This window comes from Sinocyclocheilus rhinocerous, unplaced genomic scaffold (assembly GCF_001515625.1).
Source record: "Sinocyclocheilus rhinocerous isolate Xijiao unplaced genomic scaffold, SAMN03320098_v1.1 scaffold1164, whole genome shotgun sequence".
Classification (NCBI taxonomy): domain Eukaryota; kingdom Metazoa; phylum Chordata; class Actinopteri; order Cypriniformes; family Cyprinidae; genus Sinocyclocheilus; species Sinocyclocheilus rhinocerous.
Window position 1 is genome coordinate 1,499,609 of NW_015643253.1, and position 19,044 is coordinate 1,518,652.

The 19,044-nt window shown below is 37.7% G+C and overlaps 1 protein-coding gene across 2 annotated transcripts; it reads left to right on the forward strand.

The window, feature by feature from the left end:
- Positions 1–7,490: 7,490 nt before the first annotated feature.
- Positions 7,491–17,820, forward strand: dyrk2 (dual-specificity tyrosine-(Y)-phosphorylation regulated kinase 2). Of its 2 annotated transcripts, none has more exons than XM_016574710.1 (3): positions 7,491–7,926; positions 8,392–8,522; positions 13,109–17,820. In XM_016574710.1, exons 1-3 carry the CDS (start codon positions 7,911–7,913, stop codon positions 14,699–14,701), a joined length of 1,740 nt encoding a protein of 579 aa, XP_016430196.1. In that variant the 5' UTR covers positions 7,491–7,910; the 3' UTR covers positions 14,702–17,820. The 2 variants fall into 2 exon arrangements, with proteins under 2 accessions (XP_016430196.1, XP_016430195.1); XM_016574709.1 differs by having other exon boundaries at positions 7,491–7,817.
- The last annotated feature ends 1,224 nt before the right edge of the window (positions 17,821–19,044 follow it).

Here is a 19,044-nt window from a genome sequence, read left to right on the forward strand (position 1 = left end):
CACACACACACATTTTCGTTTTCAACCTCATCAATTATTAAGGAGTATAATTTTACTTTGTCACACATCTACTCTGTACTCATGCCCTGGCCTTTTGAGCTTGGCTAACAGAAGGCTTGGGTGATCATATGTGAGGCAACAAGTCTCAAGCTCCTCATAATTACAGCTGAAAGCCAATGGGTCCCAACTGCATCAGCTGCTGTTTATTTGTCTTTTTTGTTTTCTCTTCCATGTAATGACACATTTTAACCAATAGAATTGAAGAATGAACAGGAAACCGGTTGGATTGTTAGCCTACTGGAGACGGTCAATGTCCATCAGTGAAGAATGAGACGAGCTGTGTTAAAAGCCTTCACTATGATACTGCATCTAAGGCACATCTTTTAAGGTAAGCAGAGGACAGTTTTAACAGAGGTGGTTTCAATAAATGGACTTGGTGTCAATTTGTGAATTCCAAATTAGGGAGCACTGAACAAGAAATCAATATGACTCTCTTGGGAAAATGCAAGAGCAGAAGATTAGAAGTGCTCATTTATTACAAGCACTGAGATTAACCATTAAGATTGAGGGCTCTGTCACACTGGAACTCACAAAGGCTGAACACTTTATCTTTACTGGCAATGCGAGAGACAAAGTATTTGCCTTAATATAGATAAAAATTATCAAAAGTTGTATTACTTACCAGTGGGATTAGCTCTATTTCAAGACCTAGTCAGTTGTCTAGCTAGCATTCTGAAGCAGCATCATAACTGCTTTGGATCAGTCTAGGCAACACATACAGGCATCATACAAATAGTTCTTCAGGATATTCCACTGTCAATTGCTACAGTACTGAATTAATTTAATTTAGTTATTTCTCTTGCTTCATTTACTATTCTGGATTATTATTTTTTTTTTTCAATTTGTACATTGCATTTTGGGAGGATACATGTGCCTTAGAATCCGGTGAAAACAAGGTATCTAAGGAGGCTGTATAATTGAGTTGATTCACTTTTGGACCAGCCTTTGTGTTGGGTGCACAGCTACTGTTTTAATGCATGCAAATGCTGGCTAAGGAGGCATCTCACTAGGTTTTGGTGAGTGATTCTCTACTCTAGTCATTGTATTTCAATAAGGAATTTTCTTCAGTTTTGATGTCACTCACTGGGCATGATGTTAAATATTTGCCTGCATTCTTGTTTGCTAAAAAACGAACATCAGATAAGACTCAGACTGAAAGGAAAATAATGAGATAACCAAAGAGAAAAAGGGCGCCACACCTCATGTGTTTATCTCCAGTTGATTATACTGTGATCACATCATCATTGTGGCCAAAACTGCACATTATGGTGACTCTGGTGGAATGAATAAGAATGTAAACACAGCTGAAGAAAATTCAAAACCTATTTTTTTTTTACCCCAGCAGGAATGGCTGTGGTAGTTCATAACCTTGTAGTGTCAATTCATTTTCTTCATTGAAGCATTTCAGCGGCTTCCCACCTGACACCAAAGTACAGAGTTTGTAGTCAGCTATGTTGTTCTTTTGCTTTGGTGCCGATGGAAGTTAGTTTGATGGATGCCACTTCCCGCTTTTCCCTCAGGTTAGAGGAATTTTGCTTATTTTTTATGAATGGATGGATTTATACAAGGCTCTGTGCAGTGAATGCCAATTTTGATGTGTATCATACCTCAGCATATATTAGCTGCTGCCTCTCTGGGTTATAAATATTAAAACATTTTCATCAGTTTTGTTAATGCACACATTAATTCACATTACACTGAAAATAATTTGACTTTCTATTGGGAAGGTTTTTGGACTTTTTGTTTGTTTGCTATTCCCAATAGCCATTCACAGTCAACATGACTGAAGAGTGACAGTTAACCAGCAGTGGGGGATATTTAAAAAGTGATGCTGCGTCTCAAGTTGGGGGTCTGGTGTCTCTTTTCAATTGTGCAGATGGCACTTTCATGTTAGCTCCACCCCCGCAGTGAGAGATCATGTGATTGGATGTTATAGTCTATTCATCACTCTTCTAATGAGCTGATTGGTCCACAGGTCTCTAGTTAACCTTGTTTGTAGGACAACATTTTGGGTAATTGAGCCTTCAGCATCATCAATCAAATTGATGAGAGCCATTTCAGCTTGGGCTTCTTTTGTGTTGGCTATGCCGCTGTGGTTATGCCAAAGAAGGTGGCATGTTACCAGCCACCGGCATGGCTACAATAGCCCTGAATTTAAATATCAAAAACAAATTGTAATTTGAACTAAGCCTGTTCCTGCCTTGTAAACTCTGGCTGATGTGGGATGTAAACAATACCTGTGATATTCAGGCTGATAATCGAGATTCATTGTTGCCAAGCAACACATTATTTGCACAGTCCTGGACTGGTCCCTGTAGTTTGTGTACCCGGTGTAAACAATATTACAGACGGACTCAATGATGGCTCTTTAAAAATGCACAATGCTATTGTGTGCCCAGAGAACATATGTGCAGCGTGTTGTGCTGAAATCCATCGTCCTGTACATGGTCTTTAAAGTGGCTCACACTGGATTACTGCAACAGACTAGGACAAATGTGTGCTTTGTTAGTTAGTTCCCTCTGTAATCAATCCATTTGGACACATTATACAGACCAGATGTTGCACTAGCAGCCATGGTGATAATGGAGGCAGGGTTTGACTGAATTTAGGATGAGAAAAGTAGAACGTAGTCAAGGTTTCCAATGTGGCAACAAATACAATAATGAACACCCCCTTCTTCAAGCACTATGCTGTTAATAGCCTTCCATCTGCATGCAAAACCATGCAGAAGGGTTTTGGCCAGAAGGGTTTTACCAAAGGCAGGAAATACTGGGAATGTGGGGGTCAGAGGCAAAGAATATTGGGAATGAGAGATGATTCCACCTTTAGCTTAAGGCCCCGAACCATTCAAGCATGTTGCCTGTGAGCTTTGAATCCAATGCACAAATGAAGATACATTAAAACCCTTCACCTAAGCAATGACAAACCATATCCCATTCATGCAAAGCATAAAGAAATTTGCAAAAAGCCTTATATTTGAAATGTCTTATTTCAAAGCATTTAGATTCTTCTGGCTGTTAATATGTAATACTCTGACATATATGTGAGTGAATGAGAAAACAGTGTGAAGTAGCAAGTGAAAAACAGTGATTTATAGATTTTGTAGGGTGAATCTGTTTGAGTCACTGCCTCTCATCTTGTATCATATTTGATTCACTGCTACTGTGAAAAGCCAAAGCTGATGATTTTTCAGAGGAGTTTCCAAGCTTTTCTACAAGAATCCACCAGATGGCTGTAAAAATAAACCTTGCTAAATATGCGCAGTGTGGGTGAATATATGACAGAGCTGACAAAAATATGCTCCATTGCCTCAGGGAACTTTCTTTGGGAGACGGATCTGTAATGTACACAGAGAGAGAAAGAAACACAATGTGAACGAGTACAGAAAGTGAACTTGTGTTTGTACATGTCAGTGTTGAGATTTTATCCTGAAGATCGCAATTATCTGGTCATGAGGTGACAGACATATTTTTCATATTTCAGATACTGACATTTTTTCTTTATATTCTCATGCAAGTCATGCTCAATTACACTCTTTGTGGCAATATAACCAGCTTACTTTTGAACAAGAATACCTAATGCATTATATTTCATAATAATTTGTGTGTACAGGAAAGTAGCTTGAGGTAATTCCCTGCAAACAGTACTGAAGTCTCTGTCTAAGTGTATTCTCAAAGGTATATATATATACTTCCTGTCTTTTGGTGTGATTGCATGTTTATATTTGCTCAGACAGTCTGCGTGGGCAGAGAGTGTGCATGCAAATATAGTCTAACGTGTGAACATGACTCATTTATTACGTAACCAGCCACCATTTTGTTGAGTCTCTCATCAGTCAAGCTGTGTTAGGAGTGTTGATTTGCAAGATAGCTCTCCAACCCAGTATCTATTGATTTTTTTGCCATTGATGTGAGGGGATGACAACAGATTGAATTACTAAACAACACACAGGCTCATTTCATAAACCTGACTGTATTATTAACCAGATGGAAATGGTACTTCAGCCATCTGTGCTTTTGTTTTGGCCCAAAATCCTAATCGGCCAAAAGGAGCCCAGGCTCTGAGATACACCTGCCACCTGTTTTTAGCTTTATGCAAATATTTATATGAATATTATAGATTTTACTAACCGTTTCTGCACTAGTAGCTGTCTGAAAGGGTTTTAGTGTTGGTGGATTATTTATTATATGTTCAAATATAATAGCAAGGAAGCAAAATGCACCTTTTTTTTTCTAACTAATGAGCTATGGACATTGAATGGATTTTTTGAGGTGACATTATTTACTGTTTAAGCTGTTTTATTAATGTGGTTGAAACACTGATTGAGCGATTACATGAGATATGATACATTACAAAAGTTGTACTTTTTCTTTTCATTCATTTTTCATTCGTGTTTATTTTGTGCTAACTAGTAGTTTCATTGTGCTGTACTCGTAGTCACATTACAGAAACAACATTTGTTTTTTTAATTTTACTTGAATTTTGAGACTTTCGTATCAAAAGTAACAAAGCACAAAGCTTATTGCAATTATTGGATGGCAGGTGCTCTACAAATGATGTTTAGGGAAGTTTTGTTAATGCATCAGCATAAAACAGCAAAGACTAAAAGACTGGTCTTGGGACTTAAGCATCAATATCAGTTAGCAATATAAGCACAGAGTTAATCAAAATAAAGACTGATTTTAAAAATGAGAAATCAATATTGTCAAGCCAGCCCTTGTGTCCACACTGGTGACATGTTTACCTTTTGTAGCTTATCCACGTTGTGTGCACGAAATAGACGCTGACACAGTCAAAACACACCATTGGAGAAGTGCTAACAGAACGTTTGTGACTTGAACGAAAATCACTTGGACCCTCCAAATCCATTTTGGCAGAAATAGAACATTTATTTTAGCTGTTTCAGCCAAAATATTTGATTGCCGAAATTTCAGTGCATCGCTAATTCACTTTTGATGTGATTGGGTTCTATGGCTATGCTTCAGCAAATGGGTTCTGTTAGCCCTTTATCAGAAACTACAAGGCAATAATGTGAGAATTAACATGAGCCCTAGATCAGTCCTTCTTGCACTCCCTGTTTAAAATGACCCAATCCTGTTATCAGAGGCCCAATTCCTTACATAGTGCTTACTGATGTTTCCCAGTAACTGCAGTGACAAATGCCATGACAGCCATCCCAGCATACCCTGCTCCCTTCCGACCACAGCCTGACATGTGACACTACATTAGCCCGCTTCCTGGGGGGATGGATGGGGGAGATGATTTGTGACTTGTTTTTATTTTGCATTTTACTTTTTTAGAGAGTGTACATTGTGTACGCTGCACCTTGCTTTTTTGTTTGTTTTAGAGGCTGAAAGTTAAGCTAGATTTGATAGTAAACTCTCTAAAATAACTGCCTTATATTCAGTGCTGTGCAAGAAGTTTTTTTTCTTTCTTTCAGGACTAGCAGATTGAAACTGAGAAAATATTATTATGTTTAAATGCTGAGCCTGAAACTGCTGACACAGACAGATTGGGGTACGTGATCATTATCAAAAACCTCAAATCACATCTTTTGGGATATCAGATACCACTTTTCAAAGACTGAAATAGGATGATCTGAGTTGATGAACCTCAAAACCACAACACTCACTCAGAGGAATAAGAGTGAATATCAATCATTGTTATTGTGCTTCATTAATGTTTAACTTGGTAAATACACTTAGATAATAATACAGATTCAATCACATCACATATAACCTAATCACTGTAGAATGTGCTTTGATATGCATGCTAGATATGCATTTCTTTTTTATCTGTGTTGATGCATTTATAGGAATGATTTACAAGCATCTGTGATGTTTTAAGTTTTTGTGATATTAGAGAAATCTTGGACATGATTTATGTGTAGTGTTGTGTTTGATGCAACTGTACTTAGTATATAAAACCATGATCCGCACTCAACAAAAATAGTCTTCTTTTTGCGTTTTATTTTACATGAATCAAAAGTAGGACAGAACACAAACGTTTCGGCTAAAAGCCTTCTTCAGTGTGTAGAAGATGCAACTGTACTAAAATCAAATTACGCAATCAAATTAAGCAACATAATCCAATATGTACATACATGGCTCTTGTTTGGGAACTAAATGTACAGTACACGTGGAGACAGTAATGTTATGCTGCACTCACTCCACCCTCTAGTGGACAGTAATTTCAACTGTCATGCCAAAATAACAGGTGCCGAAAGTGTAAAAGGAAATTAATAATTTAAAATGTTCATTTGTTACCAGTTGGTCAATAAAACCCAACTGAAAGTTACAAAAGATAATGCAATATAATTTACTATTAAGCTATTTAAGGCAATCTGGGTGTTACCTTTTATAGAGCTTTGACACAGACATCAACTTTCAGATGGGCGAACTAAATGTTCATATGATTAATTACCACACCCATGTAAGAATATTCACATGAAATCAAGAAAGTCTTTACTTTCATTTCTAGTTATGACTCTCTGACTCTGTGAAATACCAACTCTTTTTTTTAGACCCTTCAAACTCAAAAGTACATTTTGATCACAAAATTGCATGCTATTATTGTGTATGATTGAAACAGGATTGAAAGCATGAAAAAAGTACAGTATGCACATATTAACAAACTGTGGCATCAGGTGTGTTACTAAGAGAATTGTGCTCTGTTTGGGACTGTGATTGGTGGACTTAGCTCTGTGAGTATGGCAAGCCATTTTAACATGAATTCTTATGTTTTTATTTTAATAGTAGACTTGCGTTTTGTATCACTCATTCATTCATTCAATCATTAATTTATTACAGTTACCAGGGCATAATATAAAAGCTTTAAGCAATTACAGACTAAAACTAAGTACTGGTATTTCATGATTAAGGAATAATGTAATCGTAATAGATAATAGTCACATCTGGAGTAAATACCAGAACCAAATGAATGGTTACTAGTGCCTTTGTAACAGACACTAGTCACTATTGCATTAAAGGGGTCCTGTTATGCTTTTTCACTTTTTCAACTTTAGTTAGTCTGTAATGTTGCTGTTTGAGCATAAAAAAGATCTGCAAAGTTACAAAGCTCAAAGTCCAATTCAAAAGGAGATATTTTATTTAACAGAAATCACTTTTCAAAAACTACAACGAACGACTCGTTTGGACTACAACACATATTTTTGGGATGAGACCTGGTTGAGCTACACTAGAGAAGGCAACGAGTGTTATCACTATGTCGGAGACGGGCTAGTTTTCCCAAGGCAGACGAACTTAGAGTGGTTACAATCATCCGGGTTTAGATACTATTCATAGATAAATGTGAAAAGGGCTTGCCGCACGGGGAGGGGAGAGTAAAGAAGGTGGAGGCGAACGAGGGTGATAGATAAGTCCAGACAACACCCTAAACCGGTTTAATGTATATTCCGGTTACTGTATGTATGTGAGAGAATGCCACGGGCTGTGCAGAATTTCCTAGGCCCAAAAGTGCGGAGCAGCGCAGAGCCATTTGTGCGTCCTTGTTTGTTTTGCACGTTTCCAAGCGATGATAACGCGAATTCGGGTAGCGTTTGAGGAAACAGTCCCTAGAGTTTGCTTGCTCGCTCAGGGCTGGATGTAGCTGATTGGAGTAGCAGCAGTCAGAGTGGGTGATCACAGGGAGGAGGGGAGAGACTCTGAAGTGGCTTTTCTCTGTGTGTGTGTGTGATTCTCCAGCGGCCATGTTAACCAAGAAACCCTGCGCTGCTGCTGCCGCTGTCTACCCGACTGGTAAGGAACCCAATGCCCGGATCTGAGAGGGCGACGCCGGTCTCGTTTATTCTCCGGATTGGATTGTGGAGATGGATTATTTATCCGATTTAAATGCTCCATAACGCTTGTAAGGCTCGCAGCTTTTTCGTTTCATTGCTCGCCGTTGACTGCATGGTCGAGTACAGTAGCAATAAGCCCCGGAAACAGCATTGGAAAAGCGGCCGTTTTTGTATTTATTAGATCATTATTACTGTTGCTATAGAGACTAGATATAGAAACCAAGCGCTTTGGATTAATGGCTCTTAGATGTAATGGTCGTTTTATAGCTCGTGTGTCTGTATTAAAGGGTTTCGTTGTGCTATATGTTGATTTTCGTTTGTTGAGTGTTCGTTAAATGGTTTATATCATTCAGGTCCTCTATAAATTTCATAATTGAAATACAACTCGTGTATCAATACATGTAACGTCACTGGGCTATAGTTTTTCCCTTTTCTGGACCAGCTAGCCTTTAATTACATCCCTTGCCTTTTAAAAACACTGGCAGGCAATTGTGTAAACATTTTCCCAAATACATTTTTACTGACTTTCACAGGCAAAGGGGGTGAGATTTGCCAGCTACAGTCTTCCCCAGGACTGGGCATCGGGGGTCCCCGGGCTGGAGCAGGGACTGAAGCCACATCACCCGTTACATTACCACCACTCAGGAACAGCAACTCTCTCACGGTAAAATTAACCTTCTTGCTTGCACTTTCCACCATGCATATCCCCTTCTTTGTAATTTTGCTTTTTATAGTCACATGTACTCAGTCCAACACTTATTTAAAATATGATGTGGAAATATTAACTTTATATTTAGTTTACAGTTTATGTGTTTTCCCCACTCTTTTAGATTAATGTTAGAGATATATGCACATGAAGAAAACCATTTTCATTTCAATTAAAATTTATTTATATAGTGCTTTTCACACAAAAAAAATTGTTTCACTGCAGTTTTACAAAGAATATTTCCTTACAAGTCACAGTGAGCAAGATAAAGATTATTGTTAACACATTAACTTTGACAGCCCTAAAAATACATATTTATTAAAAAAATAAAATTTCTCTTTCAAATTTTCTTCAGACCCCCTTGCATGCAGGGACCCCCTAGTCTTCCATGTTTTATAGCATGTGTTGTTCAGAGCCCTGAAGTAATGGTCCATTCTTCACACAGAATGCAAACCTGTTACTTAATTTTGATCATTGCTTGTGAATATGTTAATTCATGAATGTTGCTATGCTTAGTGGAGTTCAAAATAACCAAGCTGAATGTCAGTATTTTGAGACGTTACATTGGCAATGCATGACAGAAAGGGTCTGACAGAAAAGAAAGTCTTACATGGATATCCAAAATGCATGTTTTAAATAAAATACATTTATTATGAGGAAAGGAATATGAGTAGTAGTAATACTGATCAGTGGCTCTCTGTCATTGGCTGATGTATTGTGTGGAGATGTTGCCATTAGTGGGGGATGGGAAATGCTGAAATCTGTCATGTAGTGAATTTCCTCATGTAAATCTATACATCCAAATTATAATACATTGAGTCTGCATGGCAAGGATGTTTTGCATGGTATAGGAATATAAACATGATATTCTAATATTCAAAAATAATCAATAATTAATCAATAATGAGTTTATTAGTTATGTTTAAAGAATTGCAGTTCATGTAAATGTATTTGACAAGTTATTCTGAATTATATACAAGAATTGGATCAATGCCATTTATGACTAAGTACCCGGGAGTTCTTTATTTAGCTGTCATTCTAATAGGGGTAAATATAGACACAGGCTCACATGGTAGGTGCATTTGTATGTCTGCATTCTCTTACAAGACAGAATTCCTGCCATATGTAATTCATCAATTTACATCTTAGCATTATATTTGCAATTCTAGCTCTTAAACCAACATATTTAATGACATTTAATTGATAAGATGCAAATACATGAATGTCAATATGTTTGCCCTGTTTCAGTGAATAAATGAAGACTATGCAGACCATGCTTGGCTTCCATTTAGGATTTTTTTCAGGTTTCTGAAGATGCAGAATAAGCTTCAAATCTTACTGGGAATTATAATTATTATTGCACCTTGCCCTCGCTTATTACTTGGTAATTAAGTGTCATGATGACCTATGACGTGACAATGCTTAAGTTGATAATTAAGTTAATGATTTTGAAGGGCTTGTTCTTACTTGGTTATGTAGCAGATTACATCAACAAATTAGTGCTGATTTTGTATATGGTATATAGAACTGATTATGTATAAGGTCTTAAAAACCCATTTCTGATGTGCTTTACAATTGCCTACAAAGTCAAATTACATATGGCATTTAGTAGAAAAGTTATGGACGCACTGTGCATTGAATTTTGGCTTCAAAGCTATTTGGAAGGTTACTTCGAATTATATGCTAAATGTTACAGATTGGCCAACCACTCACGAAAGAAGACATTCTAGTCTTCAAGTTAGGGCTGTCAAAAAAAATTTGAATTTCGAATATTCGTCGAATTTAAAATAAAAATCCACATTCGAATGCAAAAACGTTGCATTCGAATTCACACAGAACACATATTTCGCGCATTTTCTAGAAGGACATCTATCACCGTTGCACTCGTATCTCGCACAAAGGAGCCGCATGTTTAGGAAGCCATGTAAAATTAATGTAGGTTTAATTTTAAAAAAAACATATATCGAGACTTTATGGCGGGTTTTTTCACCATCCAACTGCATCTCATGTTTTTAAATGAAAAATGTACTCTGTGTGATTGGCTTTCCGCCCTTTGTATTAAACTATGCATACATACATGATGCTGTTTTGTTAATAGTTGTTTAAGCAACTTAATTAATTATATATGGTTTATAAACATTATTTTAAACATTATGCACTTTTTTTCACGGATAGTCATGTTATTTTATGCTTTGAATGATGCGCCCTCTTGTGGCCTAAGGAGAGAAGCCAAAAGCTTTTCTTCACCCTAACTGAAATTATGCATTTTAAATTTTAATATAATTCGAATTTTGATAATATTTAAGTACAAAATTTGAATTTAGTTTTTCAGCCATTTTGACAGCTCTACTTCAAGTGATATAGTAATTACAAGGACAGCAATAATTGTTCTGTCTTTATTTGTTCAAAATATCTGTCCTGTTAAATTTGAGTGTCATACCTTTCAAAGTCCAGTTAATTTCATTAAGGCCAGTCCCATAGCTTTTTAGTATTCCTACCATGCGGTATATGTACTTTGCAGAGTAAGTGAGCGTTAGAATGATTACCATGCTCACATCTCTCAGACCAAATGTGTCTGTTGATCAGCTCCAGTTGTGTCCTCTACAGCTGTCAGCAAGCATGCCCTTTGCACGACCCCCCACCTGTCCAGATCATGTTTGAATTAACCGACAGGGCAGCCAAGTACAACAAAAGGAAGAAATTAAAGCTTTATTCAGATTCACTCTTCCTATCAGAGTACCCATCTTTTGTACGATGCATAATCTCAATAGTCTGTCAGTGGGACACTTTTGCACAGCTCTTGTAGACATTTTCAGAAATTGTAACTTTAGATGTTACTTTAGAGTGTTTATTTTTTATGATGGCTGGTAAAATATTGAGACTCCCTTGCCTTACCTAGTCCATAAATCTATGCTTTATAGCATACACTTATTTATACCAGTGTGATTTATTTGACACTTAAATATTGGTTTATTGATTTAGGATTAGCTATTGGTTACGTTTATATTTATATTTGAATGATACACTTTTCTAAACTAGAGGCTTGTTGTTAAACAGTACATCATTGTCACTGCTCTTCTCTTGTGTGAGAAGGAAGAAATATGGCTGTATATTGAGTGTGTTAAAAGCAGATTGTATCAGAGCCCTTGGATTTAGAGTTCAAGCTGGGGTTTACTCTTTATCTTCAGTCAGAGGTGTAGAAACATCAGCACTGACCATCTGGGGGATTATAGATAGGTTGAGATGAAAAGGATAGTAAAAATCAGAAGTCTTGTATTGCACTGATATTATTTACACTTGGGGATTATCACTTTTTCTGCATGTGAATATGGCACAGCTGAGATTAGACAATAAAGTACAATTAAGTGGATTGTGAGCATTACCATTCAATACACAAAAATAAACACTAATCCATTAAAACTATCAGTCTGAAATAACAGGACAACAGCCATGTCAAGGGGAGTCATGTTCAAAGGTGTAAGAGTTTCTGTTTTTGTGTAGAATGAGAAGGTTGCCACAAACATCTGACTGAAGCAACAGGATGTCCTTGTAAAAACAAGATGCAGAGGTAATCACATTATCAAGGAAGCAAGCATCTTGCCGGGCAGGAGATTCATTAAAGCAGGAAATTCATGTCTAATGTCCTTGAATAAACAAACAAACAAAAAAATCGCCTCCCATAGCTTTGTGTACAAGTCAGAATTCCCCATCCTAAAAACAAGATACTAGATAACAACAAATAGCATTTGAATTGAAAGGTTAAGAAATTACACTCTACACCTCAGACACAAATCTTTTAGACCAGTTATGTAACATTTTGAAGTTGATGCAAACCATGATTTGCAGTCATGAACACATTGATTCTTTTACAAGAATGGTAAGATTTAATGATTAGTGATTTAATGATTTTGTGAGAAACATAAAAATGTCTGAAGTCAATGCATAGCAGGGGATAACATTTAGGATAAGACATAAGTGCCCAATCTGTTTTTATTCAGTACATTTTGTCTGTCAAGCCTTTCTTTTTATTCTGTAGATTATGTGTTGATCTCTGGTCTTTAGATTAGTTAGCCTCATTTCTCTTGGTCCTATAAGAACACACAATGAGCATTTAGTCGTACCTTGTCCAGGCTATGCTAAGCACAAGAATCTACTGTCTGTTTGTTTGTTTGTTTTGAATAGTATATGCAATACACATGGAATTAAATTTATGAAAGCCTATTGTAGAAAATCATGGAAAAATTGTTAGTCATTCTTACAACAACTCTGTAATCTGGCCTGAAGTGATCTCCCGTCCACTTTCCACTTTGTTGAGAGTCTGCTTTGAATATTTTGCTTGCTACAGTATACTAGACCTAGGATCTTTCTGTCAGCATTGACAGGGTTGGAATGACTTGGACTTTCAGTACCTTCAAAAGATTCCATAGCTGTCTCTCTTTTTGTGTCAAATCTAAATTTGGCATGCTATATCAGCTGTGTTTTCTTAATATATTTTGGAAACAATCCTCAAATGATGCCTCTTGTTTTTGTTTCACCTTATCCAGGCTGGAGGCAATAAGCACACAATGAATGACCATCTGCAAGTTGGGAGTCACCAGCAGATCCACGTTCAACAGCTGTTTGAGGAAAACAGCAACAAACGGACAGTGTTGACTGCACAACCCAATGGGTTGACACCCGTAGGTAGAACAGGTCTAGCCATGCCAGAAAAGCAGCAAGAAAGCAGCCAGTGTCGACAAGGCAGCTCAACTTCCATCAAATCAACTGAAAGCAAACCGAAGCCAGCACCTTTGACTCCTGAGCAGGCCATGAAACAGTACATGTCTAAGCTTTCAGTGTTTGAACACCAAGAGATCATCAGCTACCCTGAGATCTATTTTATAGGTCCAAATGCAAAGAAAAGACAAGGTGTAGTTGGGGGGTCAAACAATGGAGGTTATGATGATGATCAGGGCTCCTACATTCATGTGCCCCATGACCATATGGCATATAGGTATGAGGTACTAAAGGTTATTGGTAAAGGCAGTTTTGGCCAGGTGGTGAAGGCCTATGACCACAAGAACCACCAGCAAGTGGCCCTGAAAATGGTGCGTAATGAAAAGCGATTCCATCGCCAAGCAGCTGAGGAAATTCGCATTCTGGAACACTTGCGCAAACAGGATAAGGACTCCACCATGAATGTCATCCACATGCTGGAGAACTTTACATTCCGCAACCATATCTGCATGACGTTCGAGTTGCTCAGCATGAACCTTTATGAGCTTGTCAAGAAAAACAAGTTTCAGGGCTTTAGTTTGCCGTTAGTGCGCAAGTTTGCACACTCCATCTTGCAGTGTCTTGACTCCTTGCACAAGAACAGAATCATTCACTGCGACCTCAAGCCTGAGAATATCCTTTTGAAGCAGCAGGGGCGCAGTGGGATAAAAGTGATCGACTTTGGCTCCAGCTGCTATGAGCATCAACGGGTCTACACTTACATCCAGTCACGCTTCTACAGGGCCCCAGAGGTCATTCTGGGTGCTCGATACGGGATGCCAATCGATATGTGGAGCTTAGGTTGTATCTTAGCGGAATTACTTACAGGGTACCCTCTCTTGCCTGGAGAAGATGAAGGGGACCAACTAGCATGTGTCATAGAGCTGCTGGGTATGCCCTCCCAGAAGCTACTGGATTCATCTAAGAGAGCCAAAAATTTTATCAGTTCAAAGGGATACCCCCGTTATTGCACAGTCACAACCTTACCTGATGGCTCGGTGGTGTTGAATGGGGGAAGGTCACGAAGGGGCAAACTTAGAGGTCCACCTGGCAGCAGGGACTGGGTGACAGCACTTAAGGGCTGTGACGACCCCCTCTTCTTGGACTTTCTCAAACAGTGTCTAGAGTGGGACCCGTCCCTGCGTATGACTCCCAGTCAGGCCCTCCGCCACCCATGGCTCAGAAGACGCTTGCCAAAACCTCCCACTGGGGAGAAAACCACGGTAAAGCGGATCCCTGAGAGTACTGGTGCTATAACTTCAATCTCCAAATTACCTCCCCCTTCTGGCTCAGCCACAAAGTTAAGGACTAACCTGGCACAAATGACTGATGCCAATGGGAATATACAACAAAGGACAGTGTTGCCAAAATTAGTCAGTTGAACACTCATTTCTTTTTTTTCTTTGGAATTATAATATTGGAAATTGTGCAAAGCTGAGCATTCAGAAGTGTGGCATTTTTAGGAATAAGAGTCGTTAATGCATATCCACCATTTATGAACTGCTTCGTAGCACCTTTAGTTGGATTTTTTTCTAGGAAAGCTCAAATGGCCAAGAAAGGGGGAACAACACTTTTAAGTTTTTATCTCAGGGCTGTGTTGAATGCTGCTTTGAAGGAGCATTCATACAATCTGGTCTATAATAACAAAAAGTCCCACTTGGTTTAATACCTAAATCTTGTAAATGGCCTTGCCACAATGAAGTAATGGTAGGATACATTGATTTGTGTGCTTCTGAAATTTTAATCACCACCCCCAGATCCTGTCAGATAAATAGCGTGTTAATGGATGAGGATTAAAAATGCATTTTACTAAAAGCTATGCGATCTGAGGCTTGTTGCATTTCCCAGCATCATTGTTGTCAATATCAAGAATAGAGAATATAATCTAAGAGACTGGTAAAAGAAACAGACAGACTGTTATGAGGTAGCAGAGATAATTTTTACATGTTTACATGATAGATTTGGTTTGTGCCTATAAATCTCTTGACATTCCTTAAAGAAACTAAATGAGGAAAAGAGAGAGTGTTTTAGAGTGGTCTACACTACAGTAGATTAATGGCAAATTTAAAGGAATTTATGTGGTTTGATAGAAACTAGGCTATACTGTTCTCAGTAGTACTTGACAGGTGTACATTCGTGTAATTATAAGCTATTCGCTGGAAGAGTTGCTTTTGAACTTGTACTGTCCTGGAAGGAGAAATAACTGGTGCTTTACCTTTTTATTTATGAATTTTTTATAGCTTGAAACTTTGTGTTTTGAAATGAAACTTAATGCTCACTGAACAATCGTTGTTGTGTAATCTCAATGAGTGAAGACTGGTTAGTTTGCAAGTTAGGGTCTAGATTCTTTTTGTCTTGTCTCTAAGGTGAATGCTTTTTTTTGCAGTGACTAGGATTAAGAATTGAAGAATAGGAAGGCAGATCATTGCATTTACCTGAATGCAAGCAAGTAACAATGCTAATGCAAGATAAATATTTTAAGTGGACGATGTTATGGCAGAGCATGACACATGATTCAAGTCTTGAATCAAATTTATAACCACTAAGACAATACAGATGGCTACATTGCATATCCTCATATTGTTAAGTAATCATTGTGTGGACTTGCTAATATCAGGCCAGAGTTAAAATTCTTAAAGGTTGTTCCCTTTTTTAAATAATAAATAATGCTACAAATAAGTTATTAATAACACTTTTTTTCCCCAAATCCAGAACCATTGAGATTGAAAAAGAATATTTCACTAGAACACAAAGACTGGCCATTTTTGTAGCATTTGTGACATGGAAAGAATAATTTGACTGACATGGGTGTAAAAGCTTGATAAGTTTAACTTATTTATCTCGTTTTGTTGTCAATGAAGAGCTAATATAGGTGGAACCAGTGGCCTGAAAATGGCTTGTATGTCAAATGAGTGATTTATGGTGTAATGCACAAGAAATATATCTGCCACTATTTTGAGATCTTACTCTAGCAGGAGGTAGTCCTGCTTGCTTTCAACCAGTCACGGATTGTGGGGGTGTGGATGGAGGTCAAACTATGGGCTGTCAGGGAGACCAGCAAAGCTGTAATGCTCAAGTTGATCCCCCCCATCCCCAACCGGAGACTGGCACGGTGCCCTCCAGGCCTACTGCACACTGCACAGGGGCTCAGGGCCCTTTGGACACCCATAGTGCTTTATAGATGCAGAAGTTACTTGCTAACATCAGCAGGCATTTCACAATGTACTTTACACCTTTTTTATTGTTCTGTGAATTGACAGCAGTGTGGAATAATTGTGCCCTTAGGTTTAATACAATGTGCCTTTGGTTATCAATGCCATTCATTTTATTTCAAACAATGATTCTCCCTTCTATTTACTTTAAAAGACTCATGGTGATTCTCTTGCACATGTTTGAGCATCGCCCAAAGATACTTCCCAAACCTCATTAAATGAGACTTGGGAATAAGTGGCCGCACAGTTGAGGTTGTACATGCAGTTTGGACACTCAATGTTTTTTACACTATGATTTGAGAGGAGAAATAACTTTTGGGCCCTTTTCCAACAGGGATGTCTTAGTAAGAGACAACAATTACTACAGTGACAGAACAAGTGTCTTCACCACTGCATTCATGTCGTCTTAACATCAGAGTATTCAAGGACATACATTTGGTTAATTTTATTACAATAGAAATAAGAACACATTTTAATATTTTACCTCAGACTGTTGTAATATTCTTGTACTTTATGAATCCAGGGCATTTGGTATATACCAAAGTGCTTTCCTTTCTGTGTTAGTGGCTATGAGGGAAAAGAAGCCAGAATTTCTCTTTTTACCTGATCAAGAGGCCATCAAGCCACTCAAGGGCATGTCTTGAGATTGATAATCCTCTGTGGAGAGGGAATGGTGGGGGAAGAATGCTTGAGCTCTATTAGACAGTCACACCACCTGTTAAAATGTCTGACAGATGTAGCATACCTCCAAACCTCTGTTACTTGACATGGTTGGATGTATCTTCAGAGCAGTGAAAACTGCAACCCCAAGAAATCCACATTGAGTCAGTTGTCATCCCAGTGTGCAATACAGTGGTAGCATTGTTGAGGAAAATCAAACTACATGGCTGAAAGTTACATTTTAAAACCATGTGCTTTTTACGATTTTTAAATGTATGCCCTAACTTGAATCTAGCTACCCACTGTCAACTTAGGTCAGTTCTTTTTTTTAAACAAATCTTTAAATGGAGGAACAAAGTTGACATTGTTTATATTCAGCCACAGATACGTACTGTACATATGTGAATTTGTTGAGAATTTGATGTGGATGTGTACATATGTATAATGTTTTCATTTTGTGAAATGCTGCTGAAAACACTACATATATTGCTGTAGTGGGGTTTTATTGTTGCCGGCCAGTTTAATGATACTGTATGTATTGTACAACTGACGGAAGAAGAGTTTTTTCTAGTGATCATTTGTTAAATTTTATTGTTGTGGCTGGAATATATTAATAATAAAAGTTTTAATGTCCATCTTTACTAAATGCTTTTGTAGTGACGTTATTAAGCAATCGGAAAAACCTAAAATCTAAGCCAGTAACTAATAGTTTGTTCTGTATTTCAGTTCAGATCATCTGTGTGACAGAATGCTTTGAACACACATTAGCAATTTGATATTGTTGGTATAAAAATAGTTATTATAGTTATCGTTCTTCGTGTGAACTGCCTTAACCCCAAAGAGGTTTAATAATTACAATAATATAATGTTTGTTATTGGCAGAGAAAGTAAATTTCTACAATAATCAAGTCTTTGGAGCCAGGTGGTCCAATCAATTCTGGTGCAGCTTTGACCAACTTTACCATAGAAAAAGATACATGTAATTTTGACTTCTTGTCAAAAGAAGATTTGTTTAAAGGGCTGCAAATGGATTTCTAAGAATCTGGGCATCCAGTAGTCCATATTCAGGTACATAGTTTACAAACTAAGCTAATTCTGCAATGGCATTGTTCTTTCTAGGAACCTCAGATTGACAGTTGATTTGTAGGCAACAGTTGAGTTTGATAGTTCACTATAATACTGTTCATTCATTTTTGATAAATATTAGACATGGCTTTGGCTAATAAAACTGTGGGAGGAGAACTTCTGTGCATGTCAGCATTATTCATAAAAGTACAGTTCAGAAGTATCTCAGGACTGTAGTGAGCCCTTTTCATCTGTATCAATGCAGAATTCTGTATGCATTGCTGTGGTTATCCTTTAGGGAACTTTGGATACCAAAGAGAGAGATGTTGTCCATGCAAACACTCCATGTGTGTGCTATTAATAAACTGTTCAAGTATTGAGAGACTAGAGTTGTTTTACCTGTAACAAGCAACACAAAACCACTAATGAGCAGCAGCCTGTTGTAATTTTTAGAGATTTGGACTGTGTGGATTTATTTTTGAGGTTGTTCTGTGCACAGCATGGCTGCATTTATTATTTACAGGAAGTTTAGAAACTCCCACTTATAAATGGTAAGACCACGCAATGACTGTGTTTCTGCTACTTTTTAGTCATATCCTGAGGCAATAAAAAATAGAGTGGGCAAAATTGATGCCAAGAGTACTCTAGTGCAAATAAATGAGTCATTGGCATAGCGGAGAGAACTGAAAGCTGCTTCACTATCCTACTGTATTTCATCTGCACCAAAAGGTGGGAGAACATCTGTGACTCCTCAGCTAATGTCTAATGTACCAATTTGTGGGATGTGT

Bases quoted from the DNA above. Each gene is read 5' to 3' on its own strand.
- dyrk2 (XM_016574709.1), top strand. From the start codon at position 7,769: ATGTTAACCAAGAAACCCTGCGCTGCTGCTGCCGCTGTCTACCCGACT. The intron at 7,818-8,391 runs GTAAGGAACCCA...TGACTTTCACAG, and splicing joins TGCCGCTGTCTACCCGACTG to GCAAAGGGGGTGAGATTTGC. The intron at 8,523-13,108 runs GTAAAATTAACC...CACCTTATCCAG, and splicing joins GGAACAGCAACTCTCTCACG to GCTGGAGGCAATAAGCACAC.